General features: G+C 44.3%; 1 protein-coding gene across 1 annotated transcript in view; it reads left to right on the top strand.

The window, feature by feature from the left end:
- Positions 1–20,963, top strand: part of LOC134345208 (collagen alpha-5(IV) chain-like) — a 205,084-nt gene that overhangs the window by 58,762 nt on the left and 125,359 nt on the right. Inside the window, exons 2-8 of the mRNA XM_063045494.1 lie at positions 8,185–8,241; positions 10,006–10,095; positions 10,492–10,536; positions 12,248–12,292; positions 17,641–17,703; positions 17,889–17,942; positions 18,925–18,951. Coding sequence (XP_062901564.1) covers positions 8,185–8,241; positions 10,006–10,095; positions 10,492–10,536; positions 12,248–12,292; positions 17,641–17,703; positions 17,889–17,942; positions 18,925–18,951 — 381 coding nt within the window. The remainder of the gene's footprint in view (positions 1–8,184; positions 8,242–10,005; positions 10,096–10,491; positions 10,537–12,247; positions 12,293–17,640; positions 17,704–17,888; positions 17,943–18,924; positions 18,952–20,963) is intronic.

Here is a 20,963-nt window from a genome sequence, read left to right as displayed (position 1 = left end):
CGAGGAATGTATGGTTAGAGTTAGGATGAAAGCATGGTGGGCGTGCGACGTTGGTGCTGGAAGCGTGACGACACGTGCAGGTTTCCCCCAGCGCAATCCTCACATGGACTGTGTTGGTCTTTGATGCAAAATGCTGCATTTCTTTGAACGTTTCAATATTTCAATGTACATGTGACAACATATCTAATCTTTATCTTTAGAAGTCCACAATCAGTATGTATTGGAAGCCCCCATCTCCTTATCACTGACCATCAGCGCAGGCACACCTCACTGCTGTGTGCTCAGCACCTGCTCTTCTCTCTCTATACTGATGACTATGCGGCTTAGCACAGCTGTAACAAATTGGCCGATGACACCACTATTGGTGACAGAATCGCGGATGGCGAGAAAGAGGCATACAGAAATAATGTAGGTTAGCTGGCTGGGTGGTGTTGTAACAACAGCCCTACTTTCATCATCACTTAAATCAAGGAGCTAACTGTGGACGAGGAATGGAAGTCAAGAGAACTTGTACTAGTCCTCATTGAAGGGTCTGCGTTGGAAGGGGAGAGCCGTTCTAAGTTCCCAGGTGCCAACGTTTTGGAGGATCTGTCTTAGGCGCAACACTTAAGAAATGTGTGCCAGCTTTTTAACTTTCTTAGAGGTTTAAGGAGATTGGCACGTCATTGCTATACAGATGTACTGTACAGTCAAAAGCATTCCGACTGGTTGCATCACAGCCTGGACTGGAAACTCAGTGCACAGAAGCACAAGGGGCCACAGAGTGTGGTGGACTCAGAGAATACTATCACAGATACAGCTCTCCCTACCAGCAAGGACATCTACAAGCAGTGAATTCCTAGAAAGGCAACATCAATCGCAAAGGACCCCTAACAACTGGGCCATGCCCTCTCCTCACTGCTGCCATTAGGAAGGAGGTAGAGGAGCCTGTAGGCCCGTACCTAAATATTCAACATCACCCTCATCCCCACTACCATCAGATTCTTGAACTGAAAAATCCTAGTTGTACCTTGGACTTTATTTTTCTCAGCAATTATGCCATTTGTTAATTATCTGGTTGTGCACATGATTAATTTTGTATTAATTTATGTTTATGTGTTTTATGTCTGCCAGGTTTGTAATGTACCATGCTGATGCTAATTTTCATGGCACTTATATCCTGGGTATGTATGCCCGTCACTATAAACCTGAACTCAAACCTGTCATCTTCAACCCTTCTTTCACCTGTGAGCTACTGGAACACAGTAGACAGTCCAAACGTGCATTATGCAAGTCCTGATTCTTGTGCATTAACGTACACCACATTCTGTTTGTGGCAGTGCACCATTTTGAAAGAAGGTTGAATTAATTCCACCTTTATTTCCCAGAAGCGTCCATAGTTCCTGGACGGAAGGATTCAAATCCTATAGAAGTGTTCTCTCTGGAATGAAGGGTGGCCATTGCAACAATGAGGGTGGAGGTATCGCTCTGCACTCAAATATTAAACTCGGGTCTGTTGGGAGATGAAAAAGGAACAAGGAGCTTTTCCCTCAACCAATATTACCAGATTAATTCAGCATTTTGTGAGTCTTCCTGCTCCTGAATTAAAAGATGTATTTAATGGAGATGTATTACTGATTCATTGGCCGTGTGATGCTTTGGAATACCTGAGGCTGGAGGATTATTTCCTTCTTCCATTAATGTGGGAATGCGACATGGTAGTCTATCACTCAATACAAGCTCCCTGGGTAACTTTGACTTCAGCTTTCATTTGGCAAAACTGCACTTGTCATGAACTGGAGCGCTTCGACCCCGGCCCCGGCAACAGGCAATAGGCAAAGCCGAGGATTTGGGGCCTTCCCCTCCAGAGATTCTCAATCGCACAGTAGAGCGGCAGCGAATGGGGCATTTCAGAAGTTTCTCCATGTGTTCCTCCGTGCTTCTCACAGCTATCTCCATCAAATCAGGATTGTGCACGGTACCTACTTCACAAATACGATATCATTTTGGAGTGGCCGCGCCGCCATCTTCTACTCCCCCCAGATTACATGCTGTCGAGCCAACGTGGTTCTTGTTGCAGACTCCACAGGTGCTCCTGTACACCACATTGCTTTTGTCAGGTGTCTTTACTGGTACCTTGGTTCCTGAGACGAGCTTCCTTAAAGTCACCGTTGGTTTGGAAGCGATTGTGATGCCGAGCTGTCATTTCTGATATACTCTTGATGCAGGGCAAGGTTGCACATTTCAATATGTGTTGAGTAAGGCCTGCATGACTATCTCTCCTTAGTGGGCATCTTCTGATGAAATTCCATGGGTAGCCATCGTCCTAGAGCACCTTGAATAAGTGCTTCTCTTCCCTGGCCCGATGTTCACTGGTGCTGCAGTGTGGCTGTGCTCTCTTAAACAAGGTGCAAATGCAGCTTTTTGCGTGGCAGGCTGGGTGGTTGATATGGTAGTTCAATATTTGGTCCATGTGTGTACCCCTCCAGTAGGCGGATGTCTCCAATGTACTGTCTGCCCTTCTCGTGACAAGTACATGCAGGAATGTGAGTCAGTTGCTACTTTCTCTTTCCACTGTAAACAATGTCGCTGGATATGTTGTTGCCTTGGATAAAGTTAGCCTCTATTTCATTTTGTTTGTATATGACAAAGGTATCATTCCCGTATCGTACCTGGCGTTTGGGTTGAAGGACTGGAAGGGCTATCTTTTGTAGCCTTTGCAAAATGGCCTGGGCAATGAAGTCAGGTATTGGTGATCCCATCCAGTGCTTTTTACACCTATATGTTGCCTTTCAGCAGTTGATGGTTCCTGGACTGCACACTGTGCACTGATCCATTGCAGAATAACTTTGACTGAACTCAGTATGTTTGATGTAATATTGTTTACTGTTTAAACCAGGGATCCATGGAACCCTTGCTTAATGCTATTGGTCCATGGCATAAAAAAGGTTGGGAACCCCTGGTTTAAACAAAGAAACCAGCGCATCACCTTCATTACTCAAACATTGGCAAAACTTGTTTTCTAGCAGACTGAAATGTCATGCTGACTAACACAAGAACTGTTTCTCAAATCACCATTGTGGTAAATTCCGGGTATGGCTTTTCTTCTGATTTTGCCTTGATGCACTTACAGTCGAGCATTAACAGAAATTCCAGGGAGTGAAGATAGTATCGGGCGATGCTATCTCCTACGAGCACATAGCCGGTGATGCTAATCGGCATTGTCCATACCACACACATTTGTACTATAACCTGAGGAGGGAATGAGCGGTTTCATGGTATGGGTAACTTTTTATGAAGCTGCTGACACCGGTGAACCAGGAACTCGGGTATGGTTATCATATAATGACATGCAAACCTTTTAACAACATATAATGACATGCAAATCTTTTAACAACAGAAACGGATTTATTATCACTAACATATCAAAGGTTTCAAAGGTACAATTTAATGTCAGAGAACTGTATACAATATACATCCTGAAATGCTTTTGCTTCCGCAACCATCCACGACAACAGAGGAGTGCCCCAAGAATGAGCAACAGTTAAATGTTAGAACCCCAAAGTCACCTCCCCCCAGCTCCCCTCCCTCCCGCGCGTAAGTGGCAGCGAGCAGCAATCCCCCTCACCCCCACCGGCAAAGATAAAGCGCACCCGCTACCATGAATTTTGTTGGTTTGCGGCAGCAGTCCGGTGTAAAACTCCACGAATGCTGTGAATACTTGATTGTGGTCTACCCCTTTTGTAAGGCTTCTCAGCATTATTTTCAAAGCTGATCGCAGCAATCATGCTGTCTCAACAAAGCTTACAGGCAGGCAGGCGAGACTGCATTGCCTGCTTCTAATCACTCGGTGCCCTTTGGATGGTGTGTTTGGTACTTCGAATATACAGCATTACAGCACAGTACTGACCCTTTGCCCACAATATTTTGCCAAAGTTTTAATCTACTCTAAGATCAATATAGCAACACTTAAGTATAAATCACTACACTTAGGTAGAATATTCTGTTATAACAGGCCAAGCCATATTTTGCCATTATCCAAATTATTATAGAAGCATTGAAAATAGATTTATTCAATGAATCCAGTCGATGGAGCATGCGCATGAAAAATTCTTGCGTCATCAGATATTTACAATACTTTCCACACATTCATTCTAACAGACATCAGACTCCAGAAAACTGCGCAACTTTATTGTGGTAAATCTTAATTATAATAAACTTTGGCACTTGTTTTCTCTACTGCCCTCGCAGCGTCAGTACAAAGCTATGCAGCAAGTTAAATATCTTCTCAAAAATCGCCCGCAATGGGTTTTTAATGAGATCTTATTTGTGGAACTGTAGAAAGCTTAATAAAATACATATCAAGTTCAATACAGATTCACCACATGCCTGAGTATGCTAATATTGTCAACTATTCTCACAGTCGGTGTCAACCAAGGTAATACACACACTCAACTCTCCACAACTACACTGTGTAAACAAGAGTAAACTCGGGGCACAACAATAAATAATGATAAATGATATATGTCATTTGAAATGTTTACCAATATTAATAAAAGCTTAAGACTCACAGATATTGCCATTTCAAGGACAAATAAAGAAAGGATGAAGTCAGATGTCTTTCCACCGTGTGCTTCAAATCGAAATTCAAATTAACTCGCACACAAAATGATATAAAAAACAGCTTATGTCGAGGAAGTGATTTTCATACAAAACAAACTGCATTAAAAGCAATCTGCACCTCTAGGGCCCAGAATGCTGCCTGCCTGGTATCCATGGGATGTCAAACTTAACTGCTAAAACTAAAAGTGAAATAATCGTTTCATTAAGTCTTTGGCAAAAGAAGAATATTCTCAGAGACTGGTCTTGTAAACAGTCTTACTCTACAGTCTTTAACCATTCTTATTTTGAGAACGTCCTCTTCGATAATGTACTTGCTCGTGGTAGTACCTGACTAGTAGAGAGGTGACGTGATCAGCCAGGTTGAGATCAGTAGGAACATAATTCCAATGGCTCTTCCAAGCTGATTGTCTTGATACGTGGAACCTATTAAGTATATAAACATGGAATCCTCTTGTTTCATTAACTATAGCTGGTTAATGGAGCTGGTTGTGGACTACAGGAGGAACAGAGACAGGTTCACCCCTATTGACATCAATGGATCTGGGGTTAAGAGGATGAACAGTTTCAAGTTCCTCAGTATACACATCACCGAGGATCTCACTTGGCCTGTACATACCGGCTGTGTGGTGAGAAAAGCACAACAGCGCCTCTTTCACCTCAGACGGTTGAAGAAATTCGACATGAGTCCCCATGTCCTAAGGGCTTTCGACAGCGGCATAATTGAGAGCATCCTGACTGGCTGCATCACTGCCTGGTATGGGAACTGCACTTCCCTCAATCGCAGGACTCTGCAGAAAGTGGTGTGGACAGCCCAGCACATCTGCAGATGTGAACTTCCTGCTATTCAGGACAAATACAGTGACAGGTGTGTAAAAAGGGCCCGAAGGATCATTGGGGACCCGTATTACCCCAACCACAAACTGTTCCAGCTGCTACCATCTGGGAAACAGTACCACAGCATTGACAGGACCAACAGGCTCTGAGACAGCTTCTTCCACCAGATGAGACTGATTAGACTGATTAATTCATGCTGACACAACTGTATTTCTAAGCTATATTGACTGTTCTGTTGTATATCTCACTGTACATACTATTTGTTACAAATTACTATAATTTGCACATAGCACATTCAGGCGGAGACGTAACATAAAGATTTTTACTTCTCACGTATGTGAAGGATGTAAGTAATAAAGTCAATTCAATTCAATCTACCTCTGTGTCCAGGTTGTTGTGTAGGTTCTTGGAATCTTCAAATCTTTAAGATCCTGGAGGGAAGATCATCACAGCTGACACTGCTCATATTTCTCTTTAGAGAGTGGAACATCCCTTCTGCAATTATCCGAGGTCAACTCTCTTAACCTAAAGTGTCCCTGGATACTGACTGGAGCAGCAAATGCAAGAGAGTCAAATAGACTGTTAATAGTCGACAGCACACCACAATGTGTAAAGGGTCTTTCAGTATCAGCAACCTGGGGTGTAAGGGTGTCAGCAATGAGGTTCCATCCAAGGCCCAGACTGTGCTGGATAGGAGGGAGGTCCTGTCCAAGATCAAGATTGTGTAGGCCCCGGCCAGATCTTCAGATGGGAAACGTTGCATGACCTCAGCCCAGTTGGATGTGATCTAATGCAGTCTATTAGACTGTGCCAACATATCTTGCCCTGCTTTTAGCACGCTGACTGCTTCTTCTGCGCTAGAAAATTATTTAAGACCATCATCACATGGAAGTGCCCTTCTATGTACTTCAGTCCTGAGTCCCTTTTCTCCTTCGATAAGGCCATGGTTTGCCTCAGCCAGTGAGGGACAGTTGCCAAATACATGAACTCTCATCTAGAGTCTCATTGTCCAGTTGGTGGTCATGAAACCTCAGGAATCTGAGGTAGTCTTGATGATCCTCTCTCATTAGGAAGCTGTGGAACATTTGTTTGGTACCTGCCATCAATGCGATGGGTTCAGTTCTGAAGCGCCTGAGGACCCCAAGCAGGCTGTTGAGGGATGGACCCCACAAGAGCACATTATTCAGTGATATCCCTTTGAACTGTGCACAAATCAAAGGCAATTCATGTTTGTGAAGATTTCTAGGGGTGGTAAACACCAAAGTTGGGCATATACCAGTTTTCAAACACTTTTAATCCCACTGTGACTCGATCTCAATGAGCAAGATACCAAGCCAATCTAATGCACAAGCAGCTCCTGAATGAGGACATTGTGGAGACAGTTTTGCCAAATGTGTGCCCTGGGATGGATGGAAGTTCAGTCTGCCCAAGTCTGTGTAGATGGGACTGGTATCAGCAGCAATTCTTGACTAAGGTTTTTGTTGTGATGAAACTGCAGAAGTGGGTGTTGTAGGTCCTTGCTGCTGTAGACCTTGAAAACCAATGCCTAGACTATGTGAAAGGTATGTTGGCTGTGTGGTAAGGACAGCCTCTCCTTGTAGAGCTGGTGCACTTATAGGCAAAATGCGTTTGGACATATTCTTTAGAAGCTGCATTGGCTGTAGTGAAGTCAAAACATGTTTGATTCTGGTTATAGACTCACCACAGCCCAAGTCAGCCGCTGTTTCATACACCTTTGCCTCTGCTAAGACAGCCTCAGCTTCACACTCTTCCTTGAGCATGCTTAATGCAGCCTCTACACGCGCTCTCACCATTACTATATGTGCTCTCGCCGTGCCTATACGTGCTCTCTCCATGTCTATGTGAGCATAAGCCGTCCTCATTCTTGCTACTTCAGGTCCAGCGCGGGCTCGTGCTGCAGCTATGCTAATCATGCATTTGTCTGAGTAACACAAAGACATGATTGATGTCCTCAGTAGCAGGTCACAGCAATCGACATTGCTCAGATCAGAAGCGGACATTGTCATGAATGGCATTCAAACGCACCTCCAGTCCATGAACGATGCCTTTGAAGACAACTTATCTTTTCACTCTGCTGCCCTCACAGTACGTGTGTACTAAGCTATGCAGCAAGTTAAACACCTTCTCAAAAATCACCCGATGGAAGCTTTCTTCAGGGTTTTTAATGAGATCTTATTTATGAAACTGCAGAAAGTTAAGTAAAATAGGCAGAAAGTTCAGTACAGAATCCCCACACGCCAGAATATGCTAATACTGTCGATTATTCTCACAACTGGTTTAACCAAGGTAATGCACACACACAACACTCCATAACTCTGCCATGTAAACAAGAGTAAACTCGTGGTGCAAAAAATAGCTTAATAATGATAAACAACAAGCATTATACTTCATTCAAAATCTATCTACTAACTGTTTACCAATATCACCAAAACATTAAGACTCACAGATTTTGCTGTTTCAAGGGCAAATAAAGAGAAGATGGAGATGGTCATCTTTCCACTATGTGCTTCAAATCAAAATCCAAATTAACCTGTGCAGGAAATGATATAAAAAAAAACAGCTTACGTAGAAGAAATGATGTTCATACAAACCGAACCGTGCCTCTAGAGGTCAGAAGGGTTCCAAATGCCTGGAAATGGGAACCCTTGTGCTTAACTCCACACAACCCTGTGATGCAGCTCTTTAAAATTTTAATCTCTTTGTTTAATATTTTGTTTCTTTTTCTAGGCCTGTACGTGTAAAGGTAAATCAAATTGTTCCTGTGATGGAGTAAAAGGCAGCAAGGTAAGACAGTGTGTGATTGCTGAAAGTATGGTCTGTAGTTTATGAAGTCAAAGTACTCCCAATTGTGATCAAAGTTCAGCAGCTGTTTCTCTTAAACTTGGTGATATCCCAAATTACCGCTTTTTAAAAAAAAATGGATCATACTTTAGGTAAAAAGATTCTGGCTATTTCAAAAAGCACCAACATAATTTTATCTGATCTATAAGAAGTTGGTAAAGAAACTTCTTCATTTAGCAACAAGTGGAGCTCAAATAAAATAGAAATATAAACTAGAAGAGAGAAATGTTTAAGTAGATATTATATCCATTGCATTAGCCAGTTCACATACCAGCACATCTTTGGGATCTGTGAGGAAATGGAGAAATATATCTGTAGGAAATTCTGATTCTGACTCGGAAACCCAGGTGGGCATAACGCGAACACAGAAACTCCACACAGACAACAGCAGCAGTTTGGATCGTGGGAGCTGTGAAATGTCAGCACTAACTGCTGTGTGACTAATTAACAGTTATTCTGCAGATCTTCCATGGTTCTAGCCCACGTTAGTCCCCACAGTAACAGGCCCAATTTGACAATGTAATTTGGAATGAAAAGGCAATTAGTTAGGGAATAATCTAATTCACCAAGATGCTGTGAGGACGTTAAATATTCATTGCCACAGTTAGTCTTAAATTTCTAGTTTGGGGGGTGGGGGAAGGGGAGGGAACATCGACTCAGACCATGAGAGACCTGGGTCGGGCATTTTCATGCCTTACAAGGCGCAGATTGGAAGTCTGTGTGGGGCACCACTCCTCACACAGACTAGAGCAATGTGTGGTTAAGTGCCTTGCTCAAGGGCACAAACACGCTGCCATAGCTGAGGCTCGAACTAGCCACCTTGAGATAACTAGATGACCACCTTAACCACTTGGCCACGTGGTTAGGAGAGGAGCGTACAGTCTAAAGGCAGTATTCAAGTTCCTGTTGTCTGAAACTTGTACAAAAATTAATAGTTATTCATTTTTATTGAGATACATTGGGGAGTAGGCCCTTCTGGCCACGCTGCAAACCCTCAATATAATCCGAGCCTAATCACTGGACAATTTACAAAGATCAATTAACCTACCAACCGGTATGTCTTTGGACTGTGGGAGGAAACCAGAGCACCCGGAGGAAACCCCCACCGTCATGGAGAGAACGTACAAACTCCTTACAGGCAATGGCAGGAATTGCACCTGGGTTGCCTGTATCGTGAAGTGTTTTCCTGACCACTACACTGCCATGCGCCACCCACCCCACGCTCCCAGCCAACCTGCTGGATGTTTCACTTGGATTAAAAATTATGTTTACTCGCAGAAATATTTTAAGTATCGTTGAAATAAAAATTACATTGAACTGAATTAACATTTTTGGGTAAAGTGATTGACTGTGTCATTCATGTATCCTGTCTCAGAAAGATTGTTCAGGCTAAAATCAGGTGATTTATAGGAAAACACAATATTGCTTAGGTGTTTGATTTGTTTTAATCACTGGATGATTAGGAAGTGTGTGTGTGTGTGTGTATATATCTGTGTGTGTGTGTGTGTGTGTGTGTGTGTGTGTGTACACTCACTTGATTCAAGCCTGCTGAATGTTACTTCTATCCAGTATTGCCTTTATAAATATCTGGATTGGCATGTTGCTTTATGTCATGAGGCAAGGGTATTTATTAGATTTATGACTGTTAACAAATCAGGTCCTTCGATACTTCTTCAAGTCTCACTGATGTCTTCCATTTCACTTTAGGGTGAAAGGGGATTACCTGGTATACAGGGCCAATCTGGAGTTCCGGGGTATCCTGGTCACGAGGGTCCACATGGCCCAAAAGGCTCCAAGGTAGGACATCTTGCATGGGAGCACAATCAATGGCCAGGAAAAGAGTTACAGTGTCAAAATAATTATCATTGAGAACTGCATCAATGAACAGCAGTTAGTTTTTATTTACTCCTTTAGTGAGAAAGCCACATTTTCATACGTTGCCTTCAGTCTATTGAGATAAATTATATAGATGGTGATATGTATTAAATTAATTGGATTGAGAGCCATGTTGCTAAAAAAAAAATCCAAGTGCTATCCCCTGCTAACCTCCTTTGGTACTTGGAGTTACAGAAGTCTGTCCAGGTATGATTATCAGGAGACTGGTTCAATCAAGACTCTAATAGTCAATCATCTCATTATGAAAATTGAATGCATCATAACTTTAATCTTTTTAAATCTTGTTCATGTTAACAGGGAGACCCTGGATTTCCTGGACTCCCAGGAATAAAAGGTTCAAGGGTAAGTGATTCTATACTTAGCAGGTGAGATGTCAAAGCTCAACACTGCTTCCAAGCAGCACTTGGAGTAATTCTGCTGCATTTCACCTTGACATTTACTTACTTTCAATGAATTGCTATAATCAAACATTGTGTAGGGCGAGTGCTATATTCTTGGCATAGTCAGGGTATGAAGGGATACATGGAGAAGACAGGAGGTTGGGGCTGAGAGAGAACTTGGATTAGCCATGATGAAATGGCGGAGCAGAATCGATGGGCCAAATGTCCAAATTCTGCTCCTATATCTTATGGTCTTATTCTATTACCTCCTAGGTGCCAGGGTCAGGGACATCTCAGATCGAGTCCATAGCATTCCTAAGTGGGAGGGTGAGCAGAAAGAAGTCATGGTCCACACCAATACACCAATGACATAGGTAGAAAGGGTGACAAGACCCTGCAAAGTGACTTAGGGAGTTGGGTGTTAAGTTAAAGAAGAGGGCCCTCGGGGTTATGATCTCAGGGTTGCTACCTGTGCCACATGCTAATGAGAACAGTAATAGGAAGATCATGCAGTTTAATACATGGCTAAGGAAATGGTGCAGTATAATGGGCTTCAGATTTTTGGATCACTGGGGTCTCTTCCAGGGAAGGTGGGACTTGAGGACGTGATAGTTTGCACCTGAACTGGAGGGAGATTAATATTCTTGTAGGAAAGTTTTCCTACAAGAAAATTGGGAGGGGGTGGTTGGGGGTTAAACTATAATTGTATGGGGTTGGAAACTGAGTGCTAGAGCAGATAGGGTGGTGGTTGTGGGGGAAAGATGTTGTTAAGTGTATATACAAAGTCGGGATTCAAAAGGTTGAGCATAGTGGGAGTAATGTTCTGACTTGCGTATATATCAATGCAACCTCTCAGTCACCAGTACTAGGGGTTCAAAGATTGGAATTACATATTGTTCATCTTCTGAGATTACGTACGGGCAACAGACTGAAATATGACCTGATGACCTATCCATGACTCACTGAGCATTCAAATTGACCTATAAATCAGATTCAGATCTTTATATCACCTGCACACCAAAACGTAGAGTGAAACGTGTCAACAACCAGCACGCCCTACAAAAGGATGTGCTGTGGTCAGCCCGTAAGAGTCGCCACACACTCTGCTGCCAACGTAGCGAGCCCACCAAGATCGGCAGGACAACACAGAACACAACAAAATAGACCATCCCAAGCAGCAAAGCATGCCCTTTTCCTGTCTCCACTCACCCACACACGTGAGTGGAGGCCAGCTTTGGCCTCCACCCTCCAGCGGATTTGTAGATTCACAAACATTAGGCCTTCGGCTTCCCAGGCAGACATATTAAGCTTCGCAGGCCCAGGGCTCTGGCCTTTGGGCCTAGACTTCTGGATTTCTAATCGAGCTCCAGGCTTCAACCTGTATTTACAATTGACCTTTGGGCTTCGATGTTGACTTCTGATTCACTATCCTAAGTTAAATTTGATGCCTTTGTTAGTATTGATAATATACCAGAGTGCAATGGCACAATTATTCATTCTGGAGAAGCGAGTTAGCATTCTATATATTGGAATGTGTATGGGTATAGAACTGGTCATCGTATCAAATATTCACTCCAGATCGTGAGCGTGTGCGGCAATGGTACATCGTGGGTGGTGCTCAGTCTGTGATGCACTGGTTCCCTTACTAATTCTCTTTTCTTTCATTTTCACAGGGACTTCCTGGTTTGCCAGGTTTGCAAGGAAATCCCGGCCTGCCAGTAAGTTACATCGATGTAGCTTATTTCTTTTTACATAGAACTCAACATGGAGTGCCAGTTCACCAAGTGTAGAATGGGTACAATTTAAAACTCTTGGACAAAATGTGAAGTACATGAAATTGGATTACAATTCTCCCCTTATCTCTGATTCAAAATTACATTGCTGCCGTTGGATCTCGCAACGCACAAATTTGATTCCCACTTTTTAAGAGTCTCTACATTTCAAATATGCTTTGAATGTTTTTGGGATAGCCTGAGCTTGTGAAAGGAACTGTATAAATGCCTGCTCTTATTTCTTCCTTTTATGAAGTACAGGCTAAATTTCAAATAACATTTCTTTAAAGCGAAGAGTCCAATGTCATTGCAGATACAGGCCAAAGGTCTGCCCCCGCCCCCCAAGGGGAACATCTATGGCTGAACTGAGCGCTAATCCACCCTGGCAGCAGGGAAGCCATGTGCATAACTGCAGCAGCATGGTACTGCAGTGGTTAGCATAACACTTTATAGTACCAGTGACACAGGTTCAATTCCCACCGTTGTCTGTGAGGAGATTGTATGTTCTCCCCATGACCGCATGAGTTTCCTCCGCGTACTCCGGTTTCCTCCCACAGTCCAAAGATGTACCAGTTGGTAGGATAATTGGTCATTGTAAATTGTCTCATGATTAGGCGAGGGTTAAATTAGGGGGTTGCTGGGCAGCGTGGCTCAAAGTGCCTATTCCGCACTGTATCTCAATTAATAAATAATTAGATTATGAGGACACGCAGTCCTCTTTTATTGTCATTTAGTAATGCATGCATTAAGAAATGATACAATGTTCCTCCAGTGTGATATCACAGAAACACAAGACAGACCAAGACTGAAAAACTGACAAAAAACACATAATTATAACATATAGTTACAACAGTGCAAGCAATACTGTAATTTGATGAAGAACAGACCATGGGCACGGTAAAAAAAGTCTCAAAGTCTCTCGAATGTCCCATCATCTCACACAGATGGTTGAAGGGAGAAATTCTCCCTGCCATGAGCTTCCAGCGCCGCAAACTTGCCGATGCAGCATCCTGGAAGCACCTGATCACAGTCCGACTCTGAGTCCATCCGAAAACTTCGAGCCTCTGACCAGCCCTCTGACACCGAGCACCGAGCACCATCTCTGTCGAGCGCTTCGACCCCAGCCCCGGCTGCCAGCAACAGGCAAAGCCGAGGATTTGGGGCCTTCCCCTCTGGAGATTCCCGATCGCACAGTAGCAGCGGCAGCGAACCGGGCATTTCAGAAGTTTCTCCAGATGTTCCTCCGTGCTTCTCACATCTGTCTCCATCAAATCAGAATTGTGCATGGCATCCTACTTACAAATATGACGTCACTTGGAACAGCCGCGCGCACTGCGTCGCACCACCATCTTCTCCTCCTTCCTCCTTATAATATCTCATAATCGATAACAGTCACATCCAGCATCAATTGGATGAGAAGTAATTATCTTTATAGTTATACTGGATATACAACTTGTATAGTGTGTCAGTGATAGGGCACGCAACTTCGGGGAGAACAAACGCAAAAGGTGAGTTTCTCCTGCTGAGCTAATCTAGCACTTTGTTGTGTGGAACACAAAAAGTGTCCAATCCTACTTTATTAGGATTAGTGTCACCAAGGGTTAGGATGAGACTATGAGGGGGTGTTGATCCCAGCAGCTTCCCCGTCCCTGGTCTAGTGCTGTCATGTAATCATACAGTACAGAAACAGGCCCTTATGCTCTCTGAGTCTGCACCGATCAGATTCATTTGGTTGTCATGTGTACATTGAAGTATACAGTTAATACGTCACCCGCATTAGCAACTCTCACAACCCAAGGATGTGCTGGAAAAGCCCGAAAGTGTTGCTATCCATTCCAGCCCCATCGGGATATGCCCACAATATTCAACAGGACAACACCAACAGCAGCAAAACAAAACAAGACAACAACATCAGAACAAGTCCTTTCCACCCAACCAACCCCTGTGGCACACTGGCCTCCGTTCCGAGAAACAGACTTCAACCACCACCCTCTGCTTCCTACCTCCGAGCCAAGAACCCCATAGCAATAATCCCATATGTCTTACTTTCCCTTCATTCTCATCAGCTTCCACCAGATTCTACTATTTACCCACACACCAAGGCAATTTACAGAGAGCAAGTAACCTCGTGTCTCTGGTACGCAGGAGGAACAGGGGCACCCAGATAATGCCAGTGCCGTCACAGGAAGGGCCCAGGTATCCTGCAGAGCCTGGCCCAGAGGTTCATTGGATCAGCAAGTTTGCTGATGATACAAAGATTGGAGGTGTAGTAGACAGTCAGGAAGGTTTTCAGGCCTGCAGAGGGACTTGGACCAGCTGGAAAAATGGGCTGAAAAATGGCAGATGGAGTTTAATACAGACAAGTGTGAGGTATTGCACGTTGGAAGGACAAACCAACGTAGAACATACAGGGTTAATGGTAAGGCACTGAGGAGTGCAGTGGAACAGAGGGATCTGGGAATACAGATACAAAATTCCCTAAAAGTGTCGTTGGTACATCGGCCTTTATTAATCGAAGTATTGAGTATAAGAGCTGGAATGTTATGATGAGGTTGTATTAGGCATTGGTGAGGCCAAATCTGGAGTATTGTGTTCAGTTTTGGTCACCAAATTACAGGAAGGATATAAATAAGGTTGAAAGAGTGCAGAGAAGGTTTACAAGGATGTTGCCGGGACTTGAGAAACTCAGTTACAGAGAAAGGTTGAATAGGTTAGGACTTTATTCCCTGGAGCGTAGAAGAATGAGGGGAGATTTGATAGAGGTATATAAAATTATGATGGGTATAGATAGAGTGAATGCAAGCAGGCTTTTTCCACTGAGGCAAGGGGAGAAAAAAACCAGAGGACATGGGTTTAGGGTGAGGGAGGAAAAGTTTAAAGGGAACATTAGGAGGGGCTTCTTCACACAGAGAGTGGTGGGAGTATGGAATGAGCTGCCAGACGAGGTGGTAAATGCGGGTTCTTTTTTAACATTTAAGAATAAATTGGACAGATACATGGATGGGAGGTGTATGGAGGGATATGGTCCATGTGCAGGTCAGTGGGACTAGGCAGAAGATGGTTCGGCACAGCCAAGAAGGGCCAAAGGGCCTGTTTCTGTGCTGTAGTTTCTATGGTTTCTATGGTTCTAACCCTGAACACGGGAGTTGTGAGAGAGCAGCTCGACCGGCTACACCACTGTGCATTGCCTGCTGATCTCCCTCACCGCTCAGAGTCTTGCCATTGCCAGGCGTGGCTCTTACTGTATTTAATTAGAAGACAAAATTGGCCTCTGTAGTCAAGGCTATCCACGGATTGGGCTTCAGATTTCTTTTCTGCGATTTACAAACTGTGTTGCAGTCGGAATGATCTCACATCACCCACGACAGTTGGATTACAAGCTGAAAGATGAAGAAAAGTTAGTTTCTTCAATAAGAGTGACCCCAGAAAATGAATGAAATTGTATTCTGATAATCTTGTACTGTAGCTACCTTGTAGCTCCGACTCTAGAAGACCCAGATACTGCAAAAAATCTGAAGGCTGCTGGGATTGGTGTACCTAGGTACTTGGTGGCTGGTATGGTACAGTTTCCAATGGAGGGCTCCTTTCGATACAGTATGGAACTCTGTGACTCTCACTCCATTCATGACTACTGTTCATCTCAAGTTCAAGTTCAATTGATTGTCATCTGACTGTACATATACAGGACCAAATGAAACAATGTTCCTCCGGACCACAGTGCACCCACAAAACATACAGCACACAGGGCACAAAATATTACCATCAATAAGTTAACAAAATATAATTCAAAATGCATGCAGCACAGGTAAGCAGTGAACCGTAGAGTATTCAGTAAACAGCTCACTGTCCCGCTGACAAGACCTCGGTGGTGGCAGGGCATTCATTAGTCTCACAGCCTGAGGGAAGAAGCTGTTACACAGTCTGGCAGTGCTAGTCCTGATGCTTCTGCATCTCCTTCCTGACGGCAGAGGGTCGAAGAGATTGTGGGAGGGGTGGTGGGGGTCCTCAACAATGATTTGGGTCCTTTGTCTACAACACTCCCAGTAAGTGTCATTAATAGGAAGGAACAGGAGGAAGACCCTGGCGATCCTCTCGGCAGTATTAAGTATCCTCTGTGGGGTCTTGCGGCCAGATGCCTTGCAGAATCCGTACTACACAATGATGTAACCAGACAGGACATTCTCGGTGGTGCTCCTGTAGGAAGTTGTTTGAATGGGGATAGAGAGCCTAGCATACCTCAATCTGCTCAGAAAGTGTAGACACCGCTGTGCCTTCCTGACTACTGAAGAAGTGTGGGGGGGTCTAGGTTAGACTGTCTGTTATGTGCACGCCAAGGAGCTTCGTGCTCTTCCCACTCTGTATAGATGAGTTGTGGAGAGTATATTGACTGGCCGCATCACAGCCTGGTATAGAAACACCGATGCCCTTGAACAGAAAGTTCTACAAAAAGTGGTGGACACTGCCCAGTTGATCACAGGTGGAGCCCTCCCAACCATTGAGCACATCTACTCTAAACGCTGTCGCAGGAAAGCAGCATCCATCATCAGGGATTCCCCACTACCGAGGACATGCTCCCTTCTCACTTCTGCCATCAGGAAGATGTTGAGTGGCATCAGTGCTCAGCGTGATGAAGTTTGAGATGTAGCTGCCTACGCAGATTGACCGTTAAGAAGTCCAAGATCTAGTTACAGAGAGGCGTGTTGAGTCCCAATGGGGACAGTTTACCCATCAGCCTCTGAGGGATGATCGTGTTAAGCCCTAAGCTGAAATCAATGAACGGCGTTCTGGTGTATGAGGCAACGTTTTCTAGTGGAGCAGGACGGAGTGGAGGGCCAAGGCAATGGCATCATCAGTGCACCAGTTTGAGCAGTAGGCAGACTGGGAAGGGTAGCTGGAGGGTAGCCACTCAAAGCACTGAATCATTGTTGAAATCAGTACTACTGGGTGATAATCGTTTAGCTGTGCTAGAATGAGCTTACTGATCTATATTTTTGTATCCTATGCTGTCCGCTGGCATCCAGACAGACTGAACCAATTGTTTCCATCAGTGATTGTTCTCCCATCAGCCTGCAGTGGATTTTATCACACAGAGTTACCAAAGTAGCAGGCAACCAGTCCTAACACCACTGTATGTCTTGCACACGGATTTTTAAAAATCATTTTTATACTATGTATTGTCCCTTTCTCACTTAATTACCATAATCCAGCCTGCTGATCAGCTCAAATCATTACAAGTTCATTACTGAAGGCAGGAGATGTCTAGGATAAATTCCAACATACTTTTCTCTCCCTAGGGTATTCCTGGAAAGGATGGTCCAGAGGGTGTTAAAGGTATACCAGGATGCGATGGCCCGAAGGTAAGCCCAGTATAAAAATAACCATTTGAGAAAATAAAGGTAGGTACTTGAGTAGACATATGCTTATTGCTAATTGGTAACTGAGCTAAATCTTCTTTGAAATATACTGTTGATTTGAGAGTTCAGGAGGAATGTGTACACTTCTGGTAGGTATATGTCATCAATGTATGTTTCTTCTTTTACAGGGTGACCCTGGTTTTCCAGGAAGTTATGGCCCAGACGGACCTAGAGGACTCCCAGTGCGTATTTCCCAATGCTTTCTAAGCAATCTCATCTGGCTGTTTCTGCATACACTCATGCTGGCTGCACCCACTTTCTAAAGTACACTAGGCCTCCTTCCTGTGGACAGGATCCTGCAACATTATCCATTTAGAGCTTAGGGAGGAGACCATTCAGCCCACTGATTAGCTGCTACCTCAAGCTTGTTAGTCCAATCTGGTGTTCTTTCTCCATTAACCCGCAAATCGTTTTCTGTCAAATTCTATCTCAATTCACTTCAAAGGATGCTGATTGATACATTTCCCACCACCTCCACAGGCAGTGCACTCGACATTATGACTACTCTCTCTGCTTTAAAATGTCCTTGCCCCACTTGTGGTTTGGGATCTGCCCTGGGGTCCCTGCACAGAGTCCCCCCAACTCCCCTAAGTACGGTGATCCCATGCACCTCCCTCAATCTTCTTTGCTCCAAAGAGAACAACCCTGGCTCCCTCCAGTTCCGGCCTAACCAGTGTGTTATAAAAGGGGTAGATGGAGGGCTCTCCATCAGGCCAGGAGCTTGCAGACCCCACAGGCCACTGGTCTTTGTACCGCTGAACATGTCCCATAAAATAGTTCACTGCACGTGCTGGAATCTGCAGCAAACAACTGGAGGAATTCACAGGACCACACTGTAACTATGGAGAAAACGGACAGGAGACATTTTAGTGCATTTATGCCCAACTTCACTGAAATTGAGTCCAGGTGGAGTATCTTTACTTGAGACATTGACTGTCCACTTCCCTTCACATACTCTACCTGACAACTCGGGTCAGCTTTAGGCTCTTTTTCTGATTGGATAAAGCACAATCATCCGCAGGTCTTTCTAACCAACCAAGAAGTCTGCCAATATTTCCAGCTGAAAGAGTTCTGTCGCTTCCTGAAACCTCATCAGCTACTCTAACCCTTTCTAAGCAGCTATTTGAAAAAAAACCTCATTTTTCTCTAATTATATTTTAACAGGGACTTCCAGGGCCTCCAGGACCAAAGGTATGTTAGAAATGTATATACAAAAAGAACTCTGGATGCTGGGACTGGAGAACACCAACAGAAAACACTGCCTGGGGTGGAGGGGTGGTGGGAAGGCCAAGCAAGTCAGTCAGGACCTGTGGAAAGAGAAAGAATTAATGGAGAGATAAGAGATTTCAGATGTGGGAATCTAAAGCAACAAAAATCCTGGTAGAGTTCAGCGAGTCAAGAAGCATCTCACGGAAAGGAATATTTCACATCGAGAACCTGCATCAGGACTGGGGATGGGGAAGGAAGATAGGTGGTTTAGAGTGCAGAAGGGAGGTGGATGGTTTGGAGTGGAGAAGAGAGGTAGATGGTTTGGAGTGGAGAAGAAAGGTAGATTGTTTGGGGTGGAGAGTGGAGGTAGATGGTTTGGAGTGGAGAAGGGAGGTGGATGGTTTGAAGTGGAGAAGGGAGGTGGATGGTTTAGAGTGGAGGTGGATGGTTTGGAGTGGAGAGTGGAGTTAGATGGTTTGGAGTGGAGGGAGGGGTGGATGGTTTGGAGTGGAGACGGAAGGTAGATGATTTGGAGTGGAGAGTAGAGATAGATGGTTTGAAGCGGAGAAGGGAGGTTGATGATTTGGAATGCAGAAGGAAGGTAGATGGTTTGGAGTGGAGAAGAAAGGTAGATTGTTTGGGGTGGAGAGTGGAGGGAGATGGTTTGGAGTGGAGGAGGAAGGTAGATGGTTTGGGGTGGTCATTGGAGGTAGATGGTTTGGAGTGGAGAGGGATGGTGGATGGTTTGGAGTGGAGAGTGGAGATAGATAGTTTGAAGTGGAAAAGGGAGGTGGATGATTTGGAGTGGAGAAGGAAGGTAGATGGTTTGAAGTGGAGAAGGGAGGTGGATGGTTTGGAGTGGAGAAGAAAGGTAGATGGTTTGGAGTGGAGAAGGGAGGTGGATGGTTTGGAGTGGAGAGGAGAGGTAGCTGGTTTGGAGTGGAGAAGGGAGGTGGATGGTTTGGAGTGGAGAGGGGAGGTGGATGGTTTGGAGTGGAGGGTGGAGGTGGATGGTTTGGAGTGGAGGGTGTATGGTTTGGAGTGGAGAAGAAAGGTTGATTGGAGTGGCGAAGGGATGTGGAAGGTTTGGAATGAAGGGGGAGGTGGATGGTTTAGAGTGGAGCAGGAAGGTAGGTGGTTTGGAGTGGAGGTGGATGGTTTGGAGTGGAGAAGGGAGGTAGAATGTTTGGAGTGGAGGTGTATGGTTTGGAGTGGAGAAGGGTGGTTTGGAGTGGGGAGGGGTTGTAGATGGTTTGGAGTGGAGAAGGCAGGTCGATGGTTTGGAGTGGAGGTGGATGGTTTGGAGTGAAGAGGGGAAGGATGAAATAGTGTTAATTTTCAGGTCAAAGACTCTCCTCCGCACTGGAAAGAGAGAAAAGAATTTAGCTTTAAGATAGCGGGAGAGGAGGCTTAGATGGGGCAGAGGAAATAAATCTAGAGGTGGGAGCAGTGTTGTTCTGGTAGAGTATTTGATCATTCAGTTGATGGGTTAATCAGCAAAACTAGAGCGTGTGAATGGACAGCATAATTTAAAAGTTGTGAAATGTCGCCCTTAGGCTAACGTCAGGCTGTGCTAGTGGAGAAGGAAAAATTAGGCAACAGCTCAGATGGATGTCTCACAGCAGAAGTACCTAATTCTGATGCAGACAAAGATTGATTGTAGCATTTGATAATTGGGACCATAATCTGCAATATGTCAATAGACAATAATGTCCAGACTGAAGCTGAGATGCTGTTATTCAGTCTTACACCATACTTCACAACGGTGCAGAAGACTGAGACAAATTTGATGTACCTTTATGTACCTGTAGAGGGGGCTGTGTTGCCTAAACGTTAAGCAAAAATCTCATAAACAAGCTGAGAAGATTTAGTTCTTATGAATAAAAACGATCTGTAGCATTTAAGATTGCTTTTGAGCAAGGTTCCCTGAGAATCAAGTTGTCAGTAATTTGGAGTGAAGGTGAATGTTTGTTTGTATACATCACAAGTGAGAG

This window comes from Mobula hypostoma, chromosome 4 (genome assembly GCF_963921235.1).
Source record: "Mobula hypostoma chromosome 4, sMobHyp1.1, whole genome shotgun sequence".
Lineage (NCBI taxonomy): Eukaryota > Metazoa > Chordata > Chondrichthyes > Myliobatiformes > Myliobatidae > Mobula > Mobula hypostoma.
The sequence above is the reverse complement of the archived record's forward strand: the minus strand, read 5'-3'. Positions and strand labels throughout refer to the sequence as shown.